General features: G+C 41.8%; 1 protein-coding gene across 1 annotated transcript in view; it reads right to left on the bottom strand.

The window, feature by feature from the left end:
- Window positions 1–13478: 13478 nt before the first annotated feature.
- LOC100495374 (butyrophilin-like protein 2) overlaps window positions 13479–19115 on the bottom strand; it is a 53723-nt gene continuing 48086 nt past the window's right edge. The window contains exons 8-11 of the mRNA XM_031891827.1: window positions 18506–18600; window positions 16320–16664; window positions 14490–14606; window positions 13479–13588 (exon numbers count right to left, since the gene is read on the bottom strand). Coding sequence (XP_031747687.1) covers window positions 13479–13588; window positions 14490–14606; window positions 16320–16664; window positions 18506–18600 — 667 coding nt within the window. The remainder of the gene's footprint in view (window positions 13589–14489; window positions 14607–16319; window positions 16665–18505; window positions 18601–19115) is intronic.

The raw sequence follows: 19115 nt of genomic DNA, 5'->3' as shown, positions 1-19115 counted from the left end.
CAATTATCTTATATTTATTACATAACCAAAATAAAATCATATTCTCTTATCTCTGAGAATAAAGATCAGTATTAGAGTATGTATACTTCTGTGACACATCAAATAAACCCAATAGGACTGTTCTGCCCCAATAAGGGGTAATTATATCTTAGTTGGGATCAAGTACAGGTACTGTTTTATTATTACAGAGAAAAGGGAATCATTTAACCATGAAATAAACCCAATAGGGCTGTTCTGCCCCAATAAGGGGTAATTATATCTTAGTTGGGATCAAGTACAGGTACTGTTTTATTATTACAGAGAAAAGGGAATCATTTAACCATTAAATAAACCCAATAGGGCTGTTCTGCCCCCCAATAAGGGGTAATTATATCTTAGTTGGGATCAAGTACAGGTACTGTTTTATTATTACAGAGAAAAGGGAATCATTTAACCATTAAATAAACCCAATAGGATTGTTCTGCCCCAATAAGGGGTAATTATATCTTAGTTGGGATCAAGTACAGGTACTGTTTTATTATTACAGAGAAAAGGGAATCATTTAACCATTAAATAAACCCAATAGGGCTGTTCTGCCCCCAATAAGGGGTAATTATATCTTAGTTGGGATCAAGTACAGGTACTGTTTTATTATTACAGAGAAAAGGGAATCATTTAACCATTAAATAAACCCAATAGGGCTGTTCTGCCCCCAATAAGGGGTAATTATATCTTAGTTGGGATCAAGTACAGGTACTGTTTTATTATTACAGAGAAAAGGGAATCATTTAACCATTAAATAAACCCAATAGGGCTGTTCTGCCCCAATAAGGGGTAATTATATCTTAGTTGGGATCAAGTACAGGTACTGTTTTATTATTACAGAGAAAAGGGAATCATTTAACCATTAAATAAACCCAATAGGGCTGTTCTGCCCCCAATAAGGGGTAATTATATCTTAGTTGGGATCAAGTACAGGTACTGTTTTATTATTACAGAGAAAAGGGAATCATTTAACCATTAAATAAACCCAATAGGGCTGTTCTGCCCCCCAATAAGGGGTAATTATATCTTAGTTGGGATCAAGTACAGGTACTGTTTTATTATTACAGAGAAAAGGGAATCATTTAACCATGAAATAAACCCAATAGGGCTGTTCTGCCCCAATAAGGGGTAATTATATCTTAGTTGGGATCAAGTACAGGTACTGTTTTATTATTACAGAGAAAAGGGAATAATTTAACCATTAAATAAATCCAATAGGGCTGTTCTGCCCCCAATAAGGGGTAATTATATCTTAGTTGGGATCAAGTACAGGTACTGTTTTATTATTACAGAGAAAAGGGAATCATTTAACCATTAAATAAATCCAATAGGGCTGTTCTGCCCCAATAAGGGGTAATTATATCTTAGTTGGGATCAAGTACAGGTACTGTTTTATTATTACAGAGAAAAGGGAATCATTTAACCATGAAATAAACCCAATAGGGCTGTTCTGCCCCAATAAGGGGTAATTATATCTTAGTTGGGATCAAGTACAGGTACTGTTTTATTATTACAGAGAAAAGGGAATCATTTAACCATGAAATAAACCCAATAGGGCTGTTCTGCCCCAATAAGGGGTAATTATATCTTAGTTGGGATCAAGTACAGGTACTGTTTTATTATTACAGAGAAAAGGGAATCATTTAACCATTAAATAAACCCAATAGGGCTGTTCTGCCCCAATAAGGGGTAATTATATCTTAGTTGGGATCAAGTACAGGTACTGTTTTATTATTACAGAGAAAAGGGAATAATTTAACCATTAAATAAATCCAATAGGGCTGTTCTGCCCCCAATAAGGGGTAATTATATCTTAGTTGGGATCAAGTACAGGTACTGTTTTATTATTACAGAGAAAAGGGAATCATTTAACCATTAAATAAATCCAATAGGGCTGTTCTGCCCCAATAAGGGGTAATTATATCTTAGTTGGGATCAAGTACAGGTACTGTTTTATTATTACAGAGAAAAGGGAATCATTTAACCATGAAATAAACCCAATAGGGCTGTTCTGCCCCAATAAGGGGTAATTATATCTTAGTTGGGATCAAGTACAGGTACTGTTTTATTATTACAGAGAAAAGGGAATCATTTAACCATTAAATAAACCCAATAGGGCTGTTCTGCCCCAATAAGGGGTAATTATATCTTAGTTGGGATCAAGTACAGGTAATGTTTTATTATTACAGAGAAAAGGGAATCATTTAACCATGAAATAAACCCAATAGGATTGTTCTGCCCCCAATAAGGGGTAATTATATCTTAGTTGGGATCAAGTACAGGTACTGTTTTATTATTACAGAGAAAAAGGAGTCTATGGGAGATGGCCTTTCTGTAATTTGGATCTTTCTGGATAATGGATCCCATATCTGTACCATAAACAGCAAAGAAAACAAGACAGGGGACCTTCATGTATTATCTATATATTATAGTAAAGAAGAATTAGTAACAATCACTTACATGGTCACAACTAAACTTTTTAGAATCGTAGGGTTAAGAATAAAAGCATCTAAACATAATAGCCTTTGGGTTAAATTAAAATGACAAATAACAAGAGCAGTTTTGACAAATATAAGAAACTTGGGAATTGTTCTTTTGGTCGTATTTAGATCACATACTGGAAATTAAGCTTAAGACATGTGTAAACATGGCCATTCAGTATCATTTGCCAATTTGGCTACAAACAGGATGAGCTAAACCGGCCACTACAGACAGTGCCCCTGATGTTTGGCACATAACCAGGCCGGGAAAACAGAAAGCTAAGCATGTTCTGTGTTCAGCTCATAATAACATACAGTAACCAAGGCAATTGCCAGCCTAATGGATTAACCAACATCTTTGCTTGGAACCAAATGCAACAGTTCATGTTGGCAACTTTACATCAGAGCTAAGCAGAGCAGAAATATTATCTGTCTGTTTATAACCTGCTTCATTGGAGATGTAATAATTCATTGTAGCCTGCAGCCTTGTGCCTTTATATGGTCACAGAACCCCTCAGTGACTGCTAATATCCTTATCATTTACAGTAGGGGGTACATTATCCCTTATAATACATGAGTGATACTCAGAGTTCCCTGTATAACTCAGCCTGCAGCCTTGTGCCTTTATATGGTCACAGAACCCCTCAGTGACTGCTAATATCCTTATCATTTACAGTAGGGGGTACATTATCCCTTATAATACATGAGTGATACTCAGAGTTCCCTGTATAACTCAGCCTGCAGCCTTGTGCCTTTATATGGGCACAGAACCCCTCAGTGACTGCTAATATCCTTATCATTTACAGTAGGGGGTACATTATCCCTTATAATACATGAGTGATACTCAGAGTTCCCTGTATAACTCAGCCTGCAGCCTTGTGCCTTTATATGGTCACAGAACCCCTCAGTGACTGCTAATATCCTTATCATTTACAGTAGGGGGTACATTATCCCTTATAATACATGAGTGATACTCAGAGTTCCCTGTATAACTCAGCCTGCAGCCTTGTGCCTTTATATGGGCACAGAACCCCTCAGTGACTGCTAATATCCTTATCATTTACAGTAGGGGGTACATTATCCCTTATAATACATGAGTGATACTCAGAGTTCCCTGTATAACTCAGCCTGCAGCCTTGTGCCTTTATATGGGCACAGAACCCCTCAGTGACTGCTAATATCCTTATCATTTACAGTAGGGGGTACATTATCCCTTATAATACATGAGTGATACTCAGAGTTCCCTGTATAACTCAGCCTGCAGCCTTGTGCCTTTATATGGGGGGCACAGAACCCCTCAGTGACTGCTAATATCCTTATCATTTACAGTAGGGGGTACATTATCCCTTATAATACATGAGTGATACTCAGAGTTCCCTGTATAACTCAGCCTGCAGCCTTGTGCCTTTATATGGGGGGCACAGAACCCCTCAGTGACCTTAATATCCTTATCATTTACAGTAGGGGGTACATTATCCCTTATAATACATGAGTGATACTCAGAGTTCCCTGTATAACTCAGCCTGCAGCCTTGTGCCTTTATATGGGCACAGAACCCCTCAGTGACTGCTAATATCCTTATCATTTACAGTAGGGGGTACATTATCCCTTATAATACATGAGTGATACTCAGAGTTCCCTGTATAACTCAGCCTGCAGCCTTGTGCCTTTATATGGGGGGCACAGAACCCCTCAGTGACTGCTAATATCCTTATCATTTACAGTAGGGGGTACATTATCCCTTATAATACATGAGTGATACTCAGAGTTCCCTGTATAACTCAGCCTGCAGCCTTGTGCCTTTATATGGGGGGCACAGAACCCCTCAGTGACCTTAATATCCTTATCATTTACAGTAGGGGGTACATTATCCCTTATAATACATGAGTGATACTCAGAGTTCCCTGTATAACTCAGCCTGCAGCCTTGTGCCTTTATATGGGGGGCACAGAACCCCTCAGTGACTGCTAATATCCTTATCATTTACAGTAGGGGGTACATTATCCCTTATAATAAATGAGTGATACTCAGAGTTCCCTGTATAACTCAGCCTGCAGCCTTGTGCCTTTATATGGGCACAGAACCCCTCAGTGACTGCTAATATCCTTATCATTTACAGTAGGGGGTACACTATCCCTTATAATACATGAGTGATACTCAGAGTTCCCTGTATAACTCAGCCTGCAGCCTTGTGCCTTTATATGGGCACAGAACCCCTCAGTGACTGCTAATATCCTTATCATTTACAGTAGGGGGTACAGTATCCCTTATAATACATGAGTGATACTCAGAGTTCCCTGTATAACTCAGCCTGCAGCCTTGTGCCTTTATATGGGCACAGAACCCCTCAGTGAATTCTAAAATCCTTATCATTTACAGTAGGGGGTACTTTATTCCCTGGATATTTGGTATTTTAGCAGCTATCTGGTTGGTAGGGTCTTATTTACCCTAGCAACCAGGCTGTGATTTGAATGAGAGCCTGGAATATCAATAGACACAGGACAGAACAGGAGAATAAAAAATAAAAAGTAACAATAACATTTTAGCCTCACAGAGCAATAGTTTCCTTCTGCTGGGGTCTGTGACCCCCATATGAAAGCTCGAAATAAACAGAAAAGGATGCTGAATAACTAAAAAACTAAACAAAATAAATAATGAAGACCATTTGCAAAGTTGCTATGAATAGGACATTCTATGATATAATAAAAGTTAACTTAAAGATGACCCACCCCTTTCATGAAACCTCAGCACCCACTTTGGCAGAAAAAAAATTCTGTATATAAAAAGCGCTTACCTGAGAGAGATACTTTATACAGTGCCCAAAGGATGGAAAAGACAATGCCGGTGAGAATGTTAAGTAAAACGCAGCCTAATTTGCTGTAGGGGAATAAATAAGCAAACAGATTAATGCGAATTTGCCGCCTCCTCTTCCTGTAGCCCTTTTTGTATATGAACCAGTCCTGCCTTCTACCTATTTACTCCCCTGTAACCCATACTCACCCTCATTCAGAATCTGTAAATGAAGGATGTATGCATTACAGGTGCCCCCAATGTCCCTGTCCCCCAACCCCCCACTGAGCCCCCCTAACCCCCCACAGGGCCCCCCGCTGAGCCTCCCTAACCCCCCACAGGGCCCCCCGCTGAGCCTCCCTAACCCCCCACAGGGCCCCCCGCTGAGCCTCCCTAACCCCCCTCAGGGCCCCCCGCTGAGCCTCCCTAACCCCCCTCAGGGCCCCCCGCTGAGCCTCCCTAACCCCCCTCAGGGCCCCCCTGCTGAGCCTCCCTAACCCCCCACAGGGCCCCCCGCTGAGCCTCCCTAACCCCCCACAGGGCCTCCCGCTGAGCCTCCCTAACCCCCCACAGGGCCCCCCGCTGAGCCTACCTAACCCCCCACAGGGCCCCCCGCTGAGCCTCCCTAACCCCCCTCAGGGCCCCCCGCTGAGCCTCCCTAACCCCCCACAGGGCCCCCCGCTGAGCCTCCCTAACCCCCCACAGGGCCTCCCGCTGAGCCTCCCTAACCCCCCACAGGGCCCCCCGCTGAGCCTACCTAACCCCCCACAGGGCCCCCCGCTGAGCCTCCCTAACCCACCACAGGGCCCCCCGCTGAGCCCCCCTAACCCCCCACAGGGCCCCCCGCTGAGCCCCCCTAACCCCCCACAGGGCCCCCTGCTGAGCCCCTCTAACCCCCCGCAGGGTCCCCCACTGGGCCCCCCTAACTCCCCGCAGGGCCCCCCTAACCCCCCACAGGGTCCCCCACCCGGCGTCCTCCCCAAGCGCGCATACATTTACCTCATCAAGGCAGGAATGGTTGGCCAGGGGAGCGCCAGCAAGGGTCGGGTCTGGGCTGCCAGGGCCCACTATGGCTGGAACCCACTGGGTTTTTCCTGGTGTCCCGGCGACCCTGGTACCCCATGAAATGTTGAATCTTTTTTATCGCCTGGGGAGTGTTCCTTTGTGTCTTCCTGCATTTGATTCCACCTAATCATGGCCCATTCAGCGGGGTAACGTACCAGAGCCAGGAGTCCCCCCAAATAAAAACCTCAGGGGGCGCGGCTTATACCACCAAGAGCAAAGCTGCCTGTAACTTTCATAAAGCCTGGCAGTATTGCAGGACACTTTGCACTTGGTCTTTAACCAGAAATATTGCATTCCTTCTTAGCCCAGACACCTCTCTTCTTACATACATTTACAAAAATGTAAAAAAATACAAATATTTCAGAGCATAACATTAACCACTTGCCTGCTGCAAAGATCACTGAGTAACCTGGGAATGTCCATGGTGCAGCACTGGCAGCCTGGCCCCTGAAGGCCCACAATGTACAACTTATCTAGAGTAAACAAGCTGTGGAAATAAAAGTAATACGTGATATAAAATAAAAGGAATAAACCATAAAATGAGCAAAATAATAAAGTGCAAGTTAATCTCATAACGGTCTCCACCCTTGTCTATAACAGAATTTAAGCATGACTTACGACTAGATTTTAATATCAATAAGCACTTTGTAGGCAACATTCAGGCCACACAGTTCTTTTTCTTTACCCCTCTACAGTTGACATCAAATTCAATTTCTTATTCCTCCATTTTTCCACCATATCATATTTTGAGAAGAATTATTTTATTAAATGGCCCTTTTCCCCATGCTAAAGGCCACAATGGACTGCTGAGTAGTGTTCTAATACTACGGGATGGCCTCATTGGTCGGATAGGGAGGCCTGTGATTTTGGGGTAGGAAGATGGAAAACCCCTCAGTACATGTTTGGTTTTTGCCAAACTGGGCTGCTTAGTATCTCTCCGAAACTCTGTATCTGGGTAATCTAATTGGTTGGTTGGTCAAGCCTGAGATTTTGGGGTAAAATTCAAGCGTAATACCGTAAGTTTTACTAAAACACAGTGTCGGACTGGCCCCCCAAGATACCAGGAAAACTCCCGGTGGGCCCAGGGGTCAGTGGGCCCTCCTGCTCCTGACCATTTGGCCTGTTTCATGGCCATTCCCTATTCCTGAATGGGAAGAAAGAGGAGAAATAGATGGAAGGATAGATGCTAGCATGTAAATAAAAGAGACTAGGTTGGGTGAGGAAAGGAGGAAAAATAGTTTGGGGAGGGGGCCTATGGGCTAAGGTTTTCTGGTGGCCCCTGGGGTCCCAGTCCGACACTGCTAAAACATATTCTGAGTAGTTCTCTGATGCTATGTATTGGTGCAGCCTGTTGTTCAGATAGGGGGCATGGGATTAAAGGGTAAGTTGATGGGCGATTAAAGCTTTGGAAACTTCCATGTTCATATTTTGCTGCATTGGGGTTGCCCCCCCATGGAATGCTAAAATCTTATTGGCCAGATAGACTGGCGCGCTGAGGGACTCATATTACAGGAACATACAATAACTGACCCCCTGCCAGCTGACAGTAAAGTCTCTGAGAAGCTCAAAGTCACTTATATGTATTAACATGAAGTAACACTACTTATGGGGCCCCGTGACATGTGTTTTAAATGTCACAATTCAGAATTATCTTTTTTGTATTATTTTGGGTGGCCTGAGAGCTCTTGCACCAACTAAAAGCCGTCCCCCTATGAAATAAACCTAAGGTAAGAGAGTACAAAAACACTTCCGGCACTGAGTGCAAAAGACAAGCGAGTTTCTGCTGGTACTTAGAGGGTTAAAAACAATTAGCGCTATTCTCCAACTATATACGAGTTTATTAGTACTGTGAGAAGTAGCTCTGTATTATCATTTCTATCCCCTGTCACTCCCATCGCTTTCACTATTCCCTGTTATAACTAAAGGCTACAAATTCAGCCTGACATATCATAACAAGGCATTACCATGCTACTGCCCCTAGCAACCAGTCAGAGCAATACATTCTGCCAGCCCCATGTCCTGCCCACTGCCTGTAACATTAAAAAATAAATGTTTGGTGGAATCTCTTACTGAGCGCAGGGTTAGGGCAAGCTGCTCCGTATTAGTGACTGTCCCTTCAGCTCCCGGTTGGTTCCACCCGTAACTAAATCACTTTCGCTTCTTATTTCCTTGTTGTGGGGATCACGGAGCAGCCCTGGCGCTGCCCAATCACTCACACCCTCAGTGTCAACAAAGCGACGACTGCAGTCCCCGCATTCACCCTGGGTACAATATCTCTGTACAGTCCAGCAGGGCCTTCCCTCCCAATAAAGGTGTATTTTGTTATTAAAGGGGCGGTTCACCTTTAATTTAACTTTCAGTATGTTACAGAATGGTCAATTCTAAGCAACTTTTTAATTGGTCTTCATTATTTATTTCTAATAGTCTTTGAATCATTTGCCTTCTTCTTCAAACTCTTTGCAGCTTTTGAATGGAGGTCACTGACCCCGGCAGCCAAAACCTATTGCTCTGTGAGGCTCCAGTTTTATTGTTATTGTTACTTTTTATCACTTATTTTTCTGTTCAACCCCTCTCCTATTCATATACCAGTCTCTCATTCAAACCACTCCCTGGTTGCTAAGGTAATTTGGGCCCTAGCAACCAGATAGCTGTTCAAACTGTAAGCTGGAGTACTGCTGAATAAAAATTTAAATAATTCAAAAACTACAAATAATAGAAAATGCAGACCAATTGCAAATTGTCTCAGAATATCATTCTCTACATCATACTAAAGTTAACACAAAGGTGAACAACCCCAATAAAGCTAATGCCCCACAAAGATATTAGTCACCAGCGATAAATTTCTACTACCGCGGGCGACTAATCACCCTTAAATGCAACAATAGGAGTTTATTTTTGATATCTCAGAGCAACCACAACTTAAGGAAGTTTTTGTACCTGAAGCTGCACTGACATTCAAAGCCCCGTCTTCCATTATGTATTAGGGATACTCAGAGCTGCTGGTGACATGTAACATACTGACCCCTAGTGGGGAGAATAGAGAATAGCAACCCAACAGGATAGAGTCTGTCAGTTCATATCACTTACACTCAGAGCTGCTGGTGACATGTAACATACTGACCCCTAGTGGGGAGAATAGAGAAAAGCAACCCAACAGGAAAGAGTCTGTCAGTTCATATCACTTACACTCAGAGCTGCTGGTAACATGTAACATACTGACCCCTAGTGGGGAGAATGGAGAGGCGCAACCCAACAGGATAGAGTCTGTCAGTTCATATCACTTACACTCAGAGCTGCTGCTGACATGTAACATACTGACCCCTAGTGGGGAGAATGGAGAGGCGCAACCCAACAGGATAGAGTCTGTCAGTTCATATCACTTACACTCAGAGCTGCTGGTAACATGTAACATACTGACCCCTAGTGGGGAGAATGGAGAGGCGCAACCCAACAGGATAGAGTCTGTCAGTTCATATCACTTACACTCAGAGCTGCTGGTAACATGTAACATACTGACCCCTAGTGGGGAGAATGGAGAGGCGCAACCCAACAGGATAGAGTCTGTCAGTTCATATCACTTAAGGTGCCCATACACTATAAGATCCGCTCACTTGGCGACGTCGCCAAGCGAGCGGATCTTCACCCGATATCCCCACCTACGGGTGGGCGATATCGGGTAGGAAGGGACTTGAAAAAAAAATAATCCGATCGTTTGGCCCTGGGGCCAAACGATCGGATTACATTTGATCTTATGGGGCAGTCGGTTCGGGGACCGCATCAACGAGCCGATGCGGTCCCCGATCCGACCGGATTTTCTAACCTGGCCGATCGAGATCTGGCCGATTTCAGGCCAGATATCGGTCGGCCAGGCAGCTCTGTTCTGCCCATACACGGGCCGATTAGCTGCCGAATCGGGGAGAATGGAGAGGCGCAACCCAACAGGATAGAGTCTGTCAGTAATTGATTTGCAGCTGTGTAAATGTGTCCTGAGTGATTGTCATCCACATCCTGAGCCAATGAAGCTTCATGGGTACTCAGATAAAATAATAATTGGAGAATAATACCAATACAAGGAACATATTTAGATTAAGCTCCAGTGAACAGATGGATACACAGCTTCTCAGAGACCATATCATTCTATTAGGTGAGAATGGACTAGAACTTCCATTTACTGCCAAGAGGAGCAAAAAAGTAAAACCTTCTAAATGTTTATTTACAATTGTTTAATTTCATCACAGTTTCAGGTAATTAAGTCAATAAAATGGGCATTAAAATCAATTTTAGTAATTTAGAATGTTTTACCAGGAGCTCTATACAGGCCCAGCCCAGCGAGGTGACTCCATTGATACATTCATATAACTGTAAATGCCGTAAGACAATACAATAATAGAACATTCAGGCATCAAAACAAAAAATAAAGTGCTTTTAAGAGACCGGAGGAAGGAGATCCCTGCCCTGTAGAGTCACAGTCGGAGAGATGGCAGAATTGGCAAGGAATAACTCTCAATGCGGCAGAATCACAGTCTGTCATAAAATTGCAGTTTCCATAAGATGAGAATAAAAGAGGGACATTTTGTATAAAGCCGCTGCTCTTCCCATTGAGTCCCGCCTTCCTATTTCTGGAGCAAGTTCTCTTTGCCTACAATAAAAAGAATGTTTTTTAAGATAAATACAATCCACATCAAAGGTGTTTGGTCAATGTCAATTTAAAAGCTTTCAATAGGACCAGCACTCTCATATATTAAAAAAAAAAATCATGATTTATTTACATACATGCATGTTGCTAAAGTTTTGGTCCTTATTAGGGCCTTTATCAATGATAACAGCCAGTGATTGTGCATTCAGTATATACCCTATGGTCAAGTGAAATGTGCCTAACTGATATCAAACAGGTTTAATAATGTTTCCACTGAAATTCTTTCAACACAGTTACATTCAGAATGTTGGATTGTGCAATAACTCAACCTCACCACATGGTGTTACACTTAATTCATAAAATGTACACAATAAAATGAAAATTGCATATAAGCAAGAAACTTTCTAAATATAATCAGTTGAAATTCTTTCCTGGTTCTGAAATAACAAAGTTGCTCTTTACTCTCCCCTTTCATCATCTGTCTCTTTTCGTTCTCTCTTCATGCAGTAGGTGGAGTCAGGTTTTGATTGACAGTTAGATCTAATATAACCTTTGGGGGGCTGGCACCATTTGCCTACAGATTTGCTGTCTCTTTACTTGCAGGGTTTGTGCCATAGTTATTTATTTTGTTTGTGCTGGAGTCAGTTATGTGAGTTATCAGGAAAGGGAGCCCCCCCTAAAAGAAGCATTAGACCTACCTGTCAATCAAACTCTGACCCCGACTTCTGCATTGAGAGAGAGACAGATGCTGAGAGGGGAGAGTGCAGTGTAACTTGATTATTTCAGAAACGGAACAGACTTTTTAATTGTTCATATTTAGAAAGTTTTATATTTCCATTAGATAAAGTTTCTAATATAAGAAATGTAACCTCCATAAATGTAACTATATATATATATACACACAACCTTTATAAAGTGATGAGGTGCCCTGTCCATATTCTCCCATTAAAGTGTTGCAGTTATTCACAGTCCGTATAAATGAAAGTACAAATTTACAACATACCTTATGCCGAACTTCAATAAAACAATCCCTCCTGAAAAAATAGATGCAAATAATGTGTCAATAGATTTTATATGCCCGTGTAAGGATGCTTAACTCTGTCCCTGCGCATCTCACAGCCTTTGCGCCTATAGACTCCAGGGTGTGGGCTTAAATAATGCTGAGCTGCTGCTAGTGTGAACTTCCCAACTGAATCTGATGGGCTCAATCTTTCATTTAGACTACAGGTTCCTGAGTAGCTGAATTTCGGTTTCCTTGGAGTGACAGATGTTAAACTATTATCAGTTTTAATCACATACCAGTGAGTCATGTGACAGAAATGACATCACTAAGCAGTGATTATAACTGATGACATCACTAAGCAGTGATTATAACTGATGACATCACTAAGCAGCATTTATAAGGATATAATTTACAGGATACTCACCATGGCTCTTGTGCATTATATATATATATATATTTAGACACATCAGTATTGTCGGGGGCCTTTTTATCATGCTGTGTAAAATGATTTACTTTTGAAAGTTGTTAAAAGCAGTGTAAAATAAATGGCAAATTTTTAAATCTGTGTATTATATACTGTCTGATCCCCATATTTAACACCATAATCGTACATTGTTATATTTAAGGCACAGCCCATTCAAGTTAAAGGGAAACATTCAGACGACAGGTACATTTTCAAGCTGCTGCTCTTTACACTGGAATTTTACATTTAATACCAGCAGAGGGCGCTAATGTTGTTTCAGTTGGGGTGAATTCCCTGTGCAAGATTCTTTATCCCTGAAACCCATTATGTAGAATGTGAACAAATCCAGTTGAAATCCATTCTGATGGCAAAACTATTTATTTTCATGTCCAGAAAACCCTAGTTCTATAGATAACCCCAGTTATATCTCTGTGTATATACATTGTCGTGAAACAGTTACTCACATGGGACACACAGGCTGCCCGGAGTCTTTCTGTAAAGGAAGGGAGAAATCATGTTATAGTTAAGAAAACCACAATGCAACACAATTAAACATTAAAATTGCTCATTAATTAGAGCCTTACTGGGCCCCCTACACTCCTGGGTCCCCCTGCCACCTGTCTGCCCTTCTGAAAGGACAAAACCTCCTGCCCAGTTTCCCAAATTAGAAAAAATGGGCAGGACTCACTAAGCTTGATGTGGTAATTGGCCAATCACAGCGTCATAGCCCCGTCCAGTGACATCACGGTCCCGCCTCTTCCCCACCCCTGTGACATTACTGCCCGCACCCTGCCCAGTGACATTCGCCGGCAGGGGTGGTAACCCTACTGCAACTGCAGGGTCTGCTTCCTCTGTAATGGCAAAATTGCCCCCGGCAAGTGTCCCCGCCTCTGAAATCTGTCCCCGGTTTTCCCAATAGCAACAAAGCTGCCCCCCAGCCAATCATTGCTATTCCAGGACAAGAGGAAGGAAGGGCTGATCTTCTGTCACCTGACCTCCTTCCCTCATCCACGCCCTTCAAATCTCCCATGACAACTTTTCTTTTGCAGTATAGCATATATCTATGTTAAAAGCAATAAGTGCTGGCAACACAACAATGTACTTACGTATTTCTTTCTTCTTTTCTCCTGTTAAAGAAAACAGATACATTACAGAAGCAGCGCAATTAAGTGTTAACCCCACTCATATGATGTGTAAGTCAGGTTGTGGCCTCATTGTACTGGCACATCCCTGTGTGTAGCCAAATTACACAGACATCTAATTGATCAGCACATCTGTATCCTGTTGTGTGGCAGCTTACCCCAAAGATAAAGAAAAAATTGAGTAGTTGATGTATTGTTACAGTTAAATGGACACTGCCATGATATTTATGGGGCACTTTTTATTTCTAAATGACACTGTTACACAGCAAATAATTCCCTCTGCCATTTAACCTTTTATTCTTCAACCAACAAATGTATTTGTAGCTGTAATATTGGTGTGTAGGCGCCATCTCAGTGCCTTGTGCCTGAGTCTGAGCTTTCAGCCAGCGCTACTCATTAGAACTGCTTTCAGCTAACCTATTGTTTCTCCTACTCCCATGTAACTGGAGGAGTCCCAAGCCGGACTTGGATTTCTTACTATTGAGTGCTATTCTGATACCTACTGGGAGCTGCTATCTTGCTCCCTTCCCATTGTTCTGCTGATCGGCTGCTGGGGGTGAGGGGGGTGAGGATATCACTCCAACTTGCAGCGCAGCAGTAAAGTGAGACTGAAGTTTATCAGAGCACAGGTTACATGGCTGTGGCACCCTGGGAAATGAAGAATATGGCTAGCCCCATGGGAAAAACAGATTACAATGTAGGATTCTGCTGGAGAAGCTCTATTAACTGATGGGGTTTGTACCAAACATATTTTCCTGTGACGGTATTGCTTTAAACTTGACACTCCTACTGATAGTAAAGGTCCCTTAAGCCTGCCCAACCAAAATTTTCAAACTAACTAACCGTCTGCCCAACACACACCCATGGAAAATCTTTAGATACTTACTAAGCTTCATCCATTGTATACATAAACATAAAAGCAAGCTTATGTACATAATAAAGCAGGCGATGATGATGGCGCGGATATCATGTTGGCAGTGATATGATGGGAAAGGCTTCATTTCTATAGAAAACAAAAGTTAGATTAGAACAACAGAACTTGCATTGGAAGCAACACAGGGGGCTCCTCACAGTTAAGAACCCCCCCAATAAACTTGAGTATAGAAGTTACTTGAAAGAGATTATTTAGAAGTCAGTGGAAGTAAATTTTATTGGAATTTGAGTTTTTTCTTTTATAAATTGTGACTGAGTTTTAAAACTTGATCTTGAATATACTGTCGCTTTTTCTGCTGTATATTTCCTTGAATCATGGGAAAAGTGGATCTTACATTTTAGTACAAGTTGCCCCAGGGACTGGGCCGATTGCCATCTTGGAGTCAGGAAGGAATTTTTTCCCCTCTGGGGCAAATTAGAGAGGCTTCAGATGGGGTTTTTTGCCTTCCTCTGGATCAACTAGTAGTTAGGCAGGTTATATACAGGCATTATGGTTGAACTTGATGGACGTATGTCTTTTTTCAACCCAACTTACTATGTTATACTATGTTATTTTAATAAATCAGCACTTACGGTTGGATAGGAAAACTCTACTCAGCCACTTGTTAGTGGGATTGCACTGAATTCACCAAACACCGAATCTTCTCTTAGCTCCATGAGGAGTTAAAAGGTTTTCTATCATGATTTTTATGGTTTTTATTTTCATTGTTAGAGTTTTTACTTTACTATGTTACATTGTCCAGATCCATGAGGAGTTTACTCCCATGTAACTGGAGGAGTCCCAAGCCGGACTTGGATTTCTTACTATTGAGTGCTATTCTGATACCTACTGGGAGCTGCTATCTTGCTCCCTTCCCATTGTTCTGCTGATCGGCTGCTGGGGGTGAGGGGGGGGTATCACTCCAACTTGCAGCGCAGCAGTAAAGTGTGCCTGAGTCTGAGCTTTCAGCCAGCGCTATACATTAGAACTGCTTTGAGCTAACCTATTGTTTCTCCTACTCCCATGTAACTGGAGGAGTCCCAAGCCGGACTTGGATTTCTTACTATTGAGTGCTATTCTGATACCTACTGGGAGCTGCTATCTTGCTCCCTTCCCATTGTTCTGCTGATCGGCTGCTGGGGGTGAGGGGGGGGTATCACTCCAACTTGCAGCGCAGCAGTAAAGTGTGCCTGAGTCTGAGCTTTCAGCCAGCGCTATACATTAGAACTGCTTTGAGCTAACCTATTGTTTCTCCTACTCCCATGTAACTGGAGGAGTCCCAAGCCGGACTTGGTTTTCTTACTATTGAGTGCTATTCTGATACCTACTGGGAGCTGCTATCTTGCTCCCTTCCCATTGTTCTGCTGATTGGCTGATGGGGGTGAGGGGGGGTATCACTCCAACTTGCAGCGCAGCTGTAAAGTGTGATTGAAGTTTATCAGAGCACAGGTCACATGGGCCACTTGGGAAGCTAAGAATATGGCTAGCCCCATGACAATTTTCAAAATTAAATTTGGTCTTTTGAGAAACAGATTTCAATGCAGGATTATGTTGAAGAAGCGATATTAATGTATGCGTTTAGTAAAAAACATGACAGAATCTCTTTGACATGTTTCTGACACTGTCAGTCCATATTCATATATATAAATTCTGTTCCATGTGCCCCTACTTTTCAAAAATAAGCTTTTTGGAGTGTAGGGACAGATTCTTAGCACTTGTTTATGTGCACCCCATCTACATTAGCCTTAGCGTCTTAGCTTAACGGGGAACCATCCCAAAAATAAGAATATAATAGTAGCTTACCGGTGCTGTTTAACTGAACGGTCGTCATCCCATGAAGCCTATCCGACTCAAAATGACAAAAATATGTCCCCAAATCCTGAAATGTGACGTTCCGGATCAGCAAAGCCACGCCTCCCCTAGTGATGTTCTGCTTCAGGAGTTCTGTTCTGTTAGCAAACTGTACCATCTGCATTGACTGGTCTTCTTCCCCTCGATTGTACATATGCACATAGGGAATGAATGAGGTTCTGAACCATCTAATTGTCATGTTCTCAGCGTTCATCTGAGGAACCAAGTTACAATGCAGTGCGGCATTAGAACCTATGGAAGCAGACACCGGTGGTCCTGCCGAGACAGTAAATCTGCCTGCAAAATATATAAAATAATTCACTAAAGTGTCTTTTTATTGGACATAAGGCAAATAAAGGGGTTTATGAGGTTTTTCAGTGCAAATGAATTGTTGCAAAGTACATACAATGGCACAGTGGCCATAAGCAATGTACTCTCCCCATTTATGACTGAGCCAATTCCAGTAGCAAGAAAATCACATCCAAATGAGTCACAATGATTGTATTGTGCAATGTAAACCAGGGTGAAAATGAAAGGAGATAAAATGAACAACATCATGTGATCAGTTGTATATCCAGTTACACACATTTGTATATGGATCTGACTCCCTAGCACTCAGAGAAAAGGGAATCATTTAACCATTAAATAAACCCAATAGGGCTGTTCTGCCCCCAATAAGGGGTAATTATATCTTAGTTGGGATCAAGTACAGGTACTGTTTTATTATTACAGAGAAAAGGGAATCATTTAACCATGAAATAAACCCAATAGGGCTGTTCTGCCCCAATAAGGGGTAATTATATCTTAGTTGGGATCAAGTACAGGTACTGTTTTATTATTACAGAGAAAAGGGAATCATTTAACCATGAAATAAACCCAATAGGGCTGTTCTGCCCCCAATAAGGGGTAATTATATCTTAGTTGGGATCAAGTACAGGTACTGTTTTATTATTACAGAGAAAAGGGAATCATTTAACCATTAAATAAACCCAATAGGGCTGTTCTGCCCCCAATAAGGGGTAATTATATCTTAGTTGGGATCAAGTACAGGTACTGTTTTATTATTACAGAGAAAAGGGAATCATTTAACCATGAAATAAACCCAATAGGGCTGTTCTGCCCCCAATAAGGGGTAATTATATCTTAGTTGGGATCAAGTACAGGTACTGTTTTATTATTACAGAGAAAAGGGAATCATTTAACCATTAAATAAACCCAATAGGGCTGTTCTGCCCCAATAAGGGGTAATTATATCTTAGTTGGGATCAAGTACAGGTACTGTTTTATTATTACCGAGAAAAGGGAATCATTTAACCATGAAATAAACCCAATAGGGCTGTTCTGCCCCCAATAAGGGGTAATTATATCTTAGTTGGGATCAAGTACAGGTACTGTTTTATTATTACAGAATAATAGGAAATAAATTTTTAATATCAGAATTATTGCTTTAAAATAGGCTCTATGGGAGATGAACTTCCTATAATTATGAGCTTTTTAGTTAACAGGTGTCTGGATAAGGGATCCCTTCCTTGCATAAAACATATATAGAAGTGATGCAGGGGAAGGCCTGATACCTGTGGGTTGGAAGTTCAGACTGACCTTGGTACAACATTTGTGCTGGCTAGATTTATAGGTGCACACCCACCCCGCCCCTTTTGTGATGTCATTGATAGGCGGGTCAGCCTTGGGTCTATAAATAGAGGGGACTAGCCCGGTTGGGTGGGGTTCGGGCTGGGTGTGGGCAGGTTAGGGTCAGATGCGAGTTGTGTTTTAGTCGACCAGCACATCACTAATATGTAGTACATTCTGTAGTATTTTGTGTAAATGAAAATAAAGATTTTTATATGAACTTTGCGTTCATTTATGCGCTTTTACTGTAATTTGAGTAAGAAAATAAAAACCTGAATTTAAGAGCAATGGGGCAGATTTATCAAAATGTGAGAGTAGAGCTCACCCACTTTCTATTCATTCCTATGTGATATTTAGAAGTGTATATATTAGTGGGTGAAAGTTAGAGTTCACCCTATGATAAAAATCCCATAGGAATGAGTAGAAAGGGGGTGCCCCAATGTGTGATGTGGGTTGCTGAAAATCCCACCAAACCCGACACAAATATGTATTTGTGGCACAGAACTTACCTGACTGTGACTCCGATGCCCCAAACAGCAAGCCAATAGCGACCAACTGAATCAGATGCATTGTGGGTAACATCCTCTCCAACAAACACCCAAATCTGCAAGGGAAAATTCAACATATTTAAGAGTAAAAAGTCAAAATCATAGACAGAATGGGAACAAAATTATCATGAAAAGTTCCCCCCAATCCAAGAAGATGGGGGAGCAACTCTCGTAGAATCTGAATACATAGAATATACCAACCACACCAAGAAAAGACTATACTCCGGTAGGTCCCGAGTATCTCAGCATAGTAATTATGTGCAATAAACATATCATTATAATGTCAATATTATTTATACACCACTTAGGCTAAAATCCCCTCTCCCATAAAAACACACACACAAAGCCCAGCTATTACACAGTGAGGCTACAGTTTTATTGTTATTGTTACTTTTTATTACTTATTTTCCTATTCAGCCCCTCTCCTATTCATATATCAGTCTCTCATTCAAACTGCTCCCTGGTTGCTAAGGTAACTTGGACCCTAGCAACCAGATAGCTGCTGAAACTATAAACTAGAGAGCTGCTGAACAAAAAGTTAAATAACTAATGAACTACAAATAATAAAAAA

The sequence above is a fragment of the Xenopus tropicalis genome, chromosome 8 (genome assembly GCF_000004195.4).
Source record: "Xenopus tropicalis strain Nigerian chromosome 8, UCB_Xtro_10.0, whole genome shotgun sequence".
Classification (NCBI taxonomy): domain Eukaryota; kingdom Metazoa; phylum Chordata; class Amphibia; order Anura; family Pipidae; genus Xenopus; species Xenopus tropicalis.
The sequence above is the reverse complement of the archived record's forward strand: the minus strand, read 5'-3'. Positions and strand labels throughout refer to the sequence as shown.